Genomic DNA, 8,579 nt, shown 5'->3' with positions numbered 1-8,579 from the left:
AGACATAACATTGGGAGAACATGGCGCTTGCTTGCGGCACTGTTGATCCTAGTCAGTGAACGCATGCCTCTACCACTCTCCCCCTCCCCACCTCCACCCGTCAAATAATGTAAATAGTGTAGCGCTTTTGCCAGTTGCGGCGCACACCGGTGAACGCTTTACATCGCGGAGGCCATTCTGTGCGGAACGCAGCCACTGAGTGACCACTTCAGTAGCTCCAACCGACATACTAGAACGGCTCTTTAGTATGTCAAAGGAAAATGTTTAACGAAGATTGTAATCCCACTACTGTTACTCTTTGCTTGCAGGGTGTACCTTTCATTGTCCTGTAATATCATTTGTCATTAATTCACAGTGAATACCTGACATATGAAGGGAACACTGCTGAAACATGAGAATGCCTAGGTAAAGAATTACTAACAATCCATTCTTTTTAGTAACGAATTTTATTCGTTCTGTTCATCATACTATACAAAACGCATTCACACATAATAAATACAGCATGGTCAACTATTTATGTAGCTTAGCCCAGGATAGCCTTGCCATAGGCAAGGGGGGCAGCGTACTTGGCAATGGCCGGGGCAGCGTAAGCCACAGGGGCGGCGATCTTAGCGACGGCAGGGGCGGCGTAGGCGACGGGGGCGGCCACCTTGGCGACGACGGGGGCGGGGTGGGCAGCGGCCTCCCTGTGCACGACGGCGTTGAAGCCGTTGACGGGGTCGGCGGTGTAGTCGACGGTGCGCACGGAGCCGTCGGGCTCGACCAGGCTGTAGCTGCCCTGGACGACGTCACCGCTGCGGCTCTCCTGCTGGTTCTTGGAGTCACCGGTGAGGGCGTCCTGCACGCTGTAGGCGTAGCTGTACTGGGGGTTGGGGTCGTACTCGGCGGCCACGGCGGCGGGGGCGGCGACTGCGACGGGGGCGGCTCTCACGGCGGGGGCGACGGCCAGGGGAGCGGCACGCAGAGCGGGGGCGGCGTATGCCACGGGAGCAGCACGAAGGGCTGGGGCGGCGTACGCCACGGGGGCGGCGTAGGCGCGGGCGGCGATGGGGGCGCCGGGGGCGTAGACTGCGGGGGCACCCAGGTAGCCGGCACGGGCCACAGCCACGAAGGCGGCGAGGACGATCAGCTGAAACACGCAAGTAGCCAGTCAGTTACAGTGTCTACCTTTCTTTGCTAGTGAGGCAGTGGTTCTTTGCACATTCTTCGACAGAGCTTCGAAAGGTAGGTCAGAAAGTGTAGTTATTTGTCTATGGACGGAGAAGTGGGGGCCATTGGCGGTTTAAAGATCCGTTTTATATCTGTCATGTGAAAGGTTCTTTTGGCCATTAGAAGTCTATCAGGACAGTGATCATTACAGTATTGCAGTGGTGTTTAACATGTTTCTAATCCACATTACCTCTAAAAACGATGACGACTGTTCAAACCCGCGTCTGGACTTCCTGATTTAAGTTTTCCGTGATTTCCCTAAATCTCTTCAGGCAAATACCGGGATGGTTCCTTCGAAAGGGCACGGCCGACTTCCTCCCCATCCTTCCCTAACCAGATTGGACCGATGACCTCGCTGTTTGATCCCCTGCCCCAAAAACTTGAAAAAATCATATTTTCCCTGTTGTATAAATCGATTTCTCTCATTGAGACGTGACAGACATTCAAGAATGGGTTTCTCAGTGTTGACTGGGTCGTAATTCTTAGTGAAATATCCTTGAAGAATAAAGATCTGTAATGTGCTTAAAATGAAATCCGTATCTTTCCTTTTCACAGAGTATCTTCTTAATAAGTGAGTCACCTAGGTGTAGCTCACCCGACTGTCTCAAAACATGCTTGATTAGCTCCCAAGGAGATATCGTGTGGAGGAGAGTGGCGTAGATCCAAATTCAAATATCTGTCCAGCAACAGACCAATAGTACATTGTGAAGTTTCATTATTATTTATTTTCGAGCGCAAACTTTTCTCCGGTGACTTTAATCCAGCAAGATTGTGGGAACAGACTCGCGTTTGTCCATATGAACATGCGATTTTGTTCGAGAAAGTATTCACTTGACTTGGCACTCGTATTCTGGCCCATCCAGCCTCAATTCAATTTTCCACAATTTCCCTAAATCACTTGGGGTAGTTCCTTCAGCGAGATCGGGGGCCGATTCCTTCTTCAATTTACATTTATTCCGAGAAAATGTTGCATATCAAACGACATGAACACTGTCGAGATATTTAACTCTCCTTCTACCTTTGAAATTTTATATTCAGAACTTTCTAGAGTTTGAAAGTTCAATATACACTCCACACATTGCGTGTAGTTCCCTGTGGGTGGTCCCGGCGGAGGTTCGAGTCCTCCCTCAGGCATGGGTGTGTGTGTTTGTCCTTCGGATAATTTAGGTTAAGTAGTGTGTAAGCTTAAGGACTGATGACCTTAGCAGTTAAGTCGCATAAGATTTCACACAAATTTGAACATTTGTGTAGTTCCCCACTTGCAGCTGTAAATCACAGTCGGAGTAGCCATCGCAAACCACTATACCCCACATAATAATCGTTATCGATTTGATACAGAATTCTTCACGTTCATGTCTGTGTCAACACTGTTGTCATTACAAGTGACAAGACGATGTCAAGTTCGAAACACATAACGAAAGTGTAACACCGCTGAGTCATGGACACTTGAAACACAGTCGGTAGGCGAAAGTTGAGCAGTCTTCTGCTGGCACCCACCTTGCAGGCCATGTCGATGAGTTTCTTGCTGTGTGGAGCTGAGAACTGGCGATGCACTGTCCGGCCGGCAGTTATATACCCGCTGCAGGCGTGGCTGGGCGCTGCCCGCGTTTTCGCAACGCGCGATGTGGATGGCGGTCACCGGCCACAGCAGGCCTTGGGCGCACCTACCCCAATTGAGACACAGCCGTCCGCTACGAAATGCAAGTCGTCTGGTAACTCAGACCTTTAGCAGACAGTTACGTTTTATAACTGCATGATAATTAACATATGCTAGGCTACTGTGTCCACGATGACTTTAGACCTATTGTTGCCGTGATTTACCATTAATGTTGTTTTCTGAACTATAGCTGAAGATCGCTGGGGTATTTGTTCCAAAAGGATTTTTTTCGTCATCTTTTCGAAATTAGGTTAGATGTTCCTCTGTCATCAATTTCGTGGCAACGACAATTTTTTAAAGGATGTGGCAACTGACAGGGATGAACAGTACGCGAGATTTGTTTTTGGTGATATTTTCAGCATTTTGTAAATTGCAGTTTAATCTATATGTGGTGTCACGCTATATCATTAGTGTGTGGATAAGTTGAAAATTTGGGTTCTGACTGGTAGTCTGTGCAGTTGCGATGACCACTGTGTCCTAACGGCGTAGTGGTCAGCGCATCTACCTAGTAACCAGGAGATCTGGGTTCGATTCCTGGCCCGCCACACATTTTCAGCTTTCCCCAATGATTTGAATCAGTGCCCAACGACAGTTAATATGTTTAATTCTTTTGTGTCTTGACAGTTTTAGGTGTTCAGAAGTCTCACTGCAGCAAAACATATTAAAACAAGAGTGTTATCTTTTCAGCCCTGGGAGATAGACGATGAATGTGTAAGGTAAATTAAATTTTACATGTACTGTTGTTATATATACAGTTATGACTCTCCTAAGAATTCTCAAGGTTAATATTCTAAAATTCACATAATTGCAGTTTTGTAATGTTACTGAAATTACAGTGCATCAAATGTAGTACGCACAAGCCTCCTTTATAATGTTTGCAGTCTCCATTTTTGATGACTTACTATTTCCTTCTGTGGACTTTCTTTTCTTTTGCTTGTTTTACATCCTTTATTCAGCTGCAACATTTGTGCTCTCCTCATTCTTTTACGCGACAAATACTCGTTTATTGCCTCACTTGCTACATTCGATGCGACGATGATGATTTAGGTGTTTTGACGTCGAGCCACTAGTAACTGTATTCTCATTATGTTTGTACTGATTAGTACTCATCGAACAATATTATAAAATTAGACACACCATTTTGCCGTCACTCGTATAAAGTCGTTATCAAATCCCAACCTAGACATACTGGGTCTCACTTCCACTTTTGTCACCCATAAATGTAGCTTTCGACGCAGATTCGAATGAACTTTTCTATCGCGGATCGTACATGCGTGTTCACATCGGTTGCAAAACGCGCGCATTTCATTAGTCGCTGTCACTCCTTGTGCAGCCGACATTGCTTAAGTCTAAGTAGACCGCAGTCGTACAGGTTGCTTAGGTTCTGTTTTCTGTTGCGTTTAGCTTTTTTCCGCTCAGCACTCGGTATTGCAGTCTTAAAAGTTCTAATTGGAATTAGCTTCGTGTAACGTTATTGTCATTAATTTTTTGTCCTTATTACTCTTCATATTACACACTGACAACCATTTAATTAGCACACCATGAAGGCGACCTCCTACAAACGTTACATTATATAAGACTAACGCAACAAACATACTGTGTATTAAAAGAGAAATGTCTGCCAGCACACCTGCAATTTCACAGCGGTACGATCATGACCCATCATGAAAAAGGACCACACAGGACTTGAACACCTCCACGTAGTACGTCACTGAGTGTCAGAGCTATCGTGGCGACAAACTTGCACTGCTTTTCGTTAGCTTACAGCAGCTGCTCTAAAATACGTGAACATCAGCCAAATATGAAATCCGTACTGTAATATGGTTTCTAGCGGAAAATATGTAAAAGCTGTTGACATTAATCACGAATATTGCGCTATTTACGGACTGAATGTGAACAATGAAATTTTTATTCGTCAGGGGTGTCAGTTTCTTATGAATCTGAGGATGAACGTTCATGATTATGATAGTAGAGGTCGTCTGTTTGTAGTTAGGAACGAAATAGCACAAAAAATGAGCGAAATAGTTCGCGAAAACTGGCGTTCCGCTATTTCTCAAATGTCGCACAACTTTCCGCGGATTGCTACAACTGTTTTGCATGGAATCGTAAGTAAGGAATTACGGTACCATAACTCCTTTCTGAGAACTATAAAAATTCAACGGTTGATCGCTTCTCTGGACTATTACACTACGACTCACAGGGAGAAAGCCTATACTTAACGGAATCGTGGCCTGTGACACGACGCTTCGCCCAACAAAGCGAAACAAGCTTACCAGGCTCTGTCAGCCAGAGAGGTTTTGACTGTCGTGTTTTGGAACTCTGGTTCGTGAATTTTCTGTAGCGTGGAAAGTCAATCAATTCTGAAGCCTGCCATGACACTTTTAATAGACAAACATGCTCTCTTGAGTAACGACGTCCTGTTTCTGAACGAGAAAGTTCGGCCACTCTCTATGCGGTAAACAGGAACTGTCACGTCATTTCAAAAGGGACATTCTTGAATATCCACCCTAAGGAGCAGACTTGACGCTAAGTGATTTCCACTTCCTCATGAAAATGAAAAAGTTTCTTTGCATTGAATGCTTTTATTCCGGGGAAGAAATTCAAGATGTTGTTACGTAATGGCTACGTTCTCAGGCGTCAGAATTTTGTGCAGGTGGAATTTGTCTACTTATTAAGACAGGTGCCAAATGCTTAAATCTGAATGGTCATTCTGTAGTTGCAGTTTTAACAGTTTTGTAATACGTTTGATTTAACTATTCCACTATTTTATTTATAGCCTAACGGAGTTTCATTTTGGGATAGCTCTCGCATATTCAAAAAAATACGTTTATATTCGATGTTAACACGTTTCTCTTTTTAAGAAAAGGTTTTTGATATTTTTGCCATCGTCAGTCTGTATTTGAATCCCCTGCACCATCGTTTGCTGCACGAATAAAAGAACTCTTCTACTATTTCCGATGTCTCATTTTCCACTCCATTTCTCCCAACAACACTTGAATATACTCCATTACCTACTTTTTTAATCTTTTAAGAACTTCTTAATTAGCCGTTGAATTAAACTATCTGACACGTTCTTTTCCGTCTCTGACGGAACCAGCCAACATCCATTTTTTATGTCTTATCTGTGAAATTTTACTTCCTTTTCCAAATTTCTCCCTGGTTTCCTTTAGTGCTTACACTACGTACAGAGTGATGAAGTGATTCAACCCCATTCACTTCCTCGACGACTGCTTCGCTTTGATATCCTTAGATTTTTATAATGTTGTCTGGTTTCTGTAGAAGTTGTAAATAACCTTCAGTTTCCTGGGTTGTATCTTGCAGTTGAACATTGTCAATTTTTTTCAATATCTAAAATTACTAAAAAGTGTCTGTCTTACATCAAGCTATCTGCTAAGATGAATCGTAAGGTCTGTATTGCCTCAACATGTTCCTATATTTATCCTGAATCCAAGCTGACCAGGCGTTCCATTCTTCTGCTGCTAATTTGCCTTAGTACTCTGCAACTGCACTTCTCAACACACTTCTCCTCTGACATTGGAATTACTATATTTTTCTTAACGTCTGAGGGCATTTCACTTGCATACCTGGTGGAACTGTATTGTCATAGTAGTTTCTCCCAAGATTCTTAGTAATTTTCCACCGTTTGCTTTGTTTTGACATAGATCTTTTAGCTCTTTGTCAAATCCTTCTCCCAATATCGCGTCACGAATCTCATCTTCATTTACTACCCCTTCTCTTTCTGTGATACTGTTTTGAAGTTTCTTGCTTTATATAGCCCTTTGATATATTTCTTCAATTTTTCATCATTCTCAGTTTGACACTGGCCTGCGGTTAGAGCTCTGGATGTTAATACAACTTGTTCTCTTTTTTGGCAAAAGTTTCTTCGATTTCTCTATAAGCAGCACCTATTTTTTCATAATCATGCCTAGTTTTACAACTTTGCAGAATTTCTTGTAGCCACCCCTGCTTTGTTGTTTTGGATTTTTTATCAACCCCATTTTTACACGTACGTGAAGTGTGGTTCAAAAAGAGCGCTGGTTTTGAAACGGCTGATAAATTTTTGTTTGTCGGTTGGTGAAATTGTTTTGAGTCGTTTCTATTTCCAGGAACGTTCCGATTGTTGACTCAGTTTGAGTTCCTCGGTGCACAACGTGTGCTAATCGTGTAACCGTTTAATCAAAATGAAGAAAGTTATGAAGCACCAGTCATGCGACTTCATGCGATTCTAGAGCGTAATGAGACACCGAATGAATCAACAGTTCACAGACTTCTGTATCATAAGTTCTTTGAGACATGTTCAACAGAAAACTTTCATAATCCTTGGCGTCGTCGTTCTGGCCAAAATGAGCTGAAAATTGAAATGATTTGTGACAGTGTGGCTGTTAACCTAATTAAATCAATTCGTCACCGTTCCCAACTACTGGGCTTAAGCTGTTCTCCAGAACAGAGAGTTCTCCATTGTGATCTCCATTACCACTCATATAAGATTCAGTTGACGCATAAGCTCAAGTGACGGATCACTAGAAGAGACCACAGTTTGTTGACTGGGTTCTGAGAGGACGACAGGAGAGCGACAGCTTCGCAAACGAAATCATCTTCCGTTGTGAAGCACATTTCCACTTAAACGGTTTTGTAAGTAGAACTGGCGTGTCTGTGGTCAGAAAATTCTCGCGTGATCCAAGAAGATGAGGCAGGACAAGCTGTACAGGAGACCTATACCGTACGATGATAAGAGAGTTTTATGGCTTCGTTTGGATGGAATGGACATTAAAGAGATGTGGTTTCAGCATACCTGCCGTGCTTTGCTCGAAAAAATTCAGGTGCTTCACGAGCGGTTCCCAGATAGTCTCATTTCACCCAATGCTGATCATTAATGGCCACCAAGGTCATGTGACTTAACTCCTTGTGACTTTTTTATTCGGGGTCATGTTAAATCAATGGTGTATGCCAACAAATCCCGGAACTTGTATGACTTGAAGGAGGAAATTCGAATAGTTGTTAGCGAAATGAATGTGGAAACTTGTCTGCAGTCATAGTGAATTTCATGAACGGAGTTTTTGCATGCCAGTGCAGTAGAGGAGGCCATAGGCCTGTTTGTGTTTTTTTTTGTAAAAATAAACTTCTTACTTTGATGTATCAAAACCGACGCTCTTTTTGAACCACCCCTTGTCCACTTCATTTGCTGCATTTTTATATTTCCTCCTTTCAGCAGTCCAATTGAGGTGTGATCAGAAAGTAACGGAAATTTTTGTTTTTCTTCAAGAATATTTTATTTATTAATCAACTTTGCCCCCTTCAACGTAATCCCCCTTAGACATAATACACATGTGCCAGCGCATTTTCCAGTCTTGGAAGAACATCTGGAACTCAGTATTCCTTATGGTGCTCAGCTCCTTTAACGATTCTGTTTTGATCTCGTCAATGGTGACAAAATGACGTCCATTCATGGTTCTTTCCAGTATCGGGAATAGAAAGAAGTCACAGGAAGCCATGTCCGGCTAATACAGTTGGTGAAGCAACATAACGGTGTTGTGTTTTGCCAAAAAATCTCGAACAAACAACAACGTGTGAGCGGGAGCATTAACGTGATGCAAATTCCACGAGTGGTTTTGTCACAGTTCTGGTCGTTTTCTGCAAATTGCTTCACGCAAACGGCGCGTTATTTCCAAACCATTAAGGCAGGAACTCGTGATGCACTATCCCATTGTAATCG

At 43.2% G+C, this 8,579-nt stretch overlaps 1 protein-coding gene across 1 annotated transcript; it reads right to left on the bottom strand.

The window, feature by feature from the left end:
• Positions 1 to 478: 478 nt before the first annotated feature.
• Positions 479 to 2,728, bottom strand: LOC124595573 (cuticle protein 21-like). The gene is made up of 2 exons (XM_047134359.1): positions 2,707 to 2,728; positions 479 to 1,129 (listed from the first exon to the last, which is right to left on the bottom strand). The coding sequence occupies exons 1-2, from the start codon at positions 2,716 to 2,718 to the stop codon at positions 524 to 526; spliced, it is 618 nt and encodes a 205-aa protein (XP_046990315.1). The 5' UTR covers positions 2,719 to 2,728; the 3' UTR covers positions 479 to 523.
• Positions 2,729 to 8,579: the final 5,851 nt, after the last annotated feature.

Source organism: Schistocerca americana, chromosome 2 (assembly GCF_021461395.2).
Source record: "Schistocerca americana isolate TAMUIC-IGC-003095 chromosome 2, iqSchAmer2.1, whole genome shotgun sequence".
In the NCBI taxonomy this organism is placed as follows: domain Eukaryota; kingdom Metazoa; phylum Arthropoda; class Insecta; order Orthoptera; family Acrididae; genus Schistocerca; species Schistocerca americana.
The sequence above is the reverse complement of the archived record's forward strand: the minus strand, read 5'-3'. Positions and strand labels throughout refer to the sequence as shown.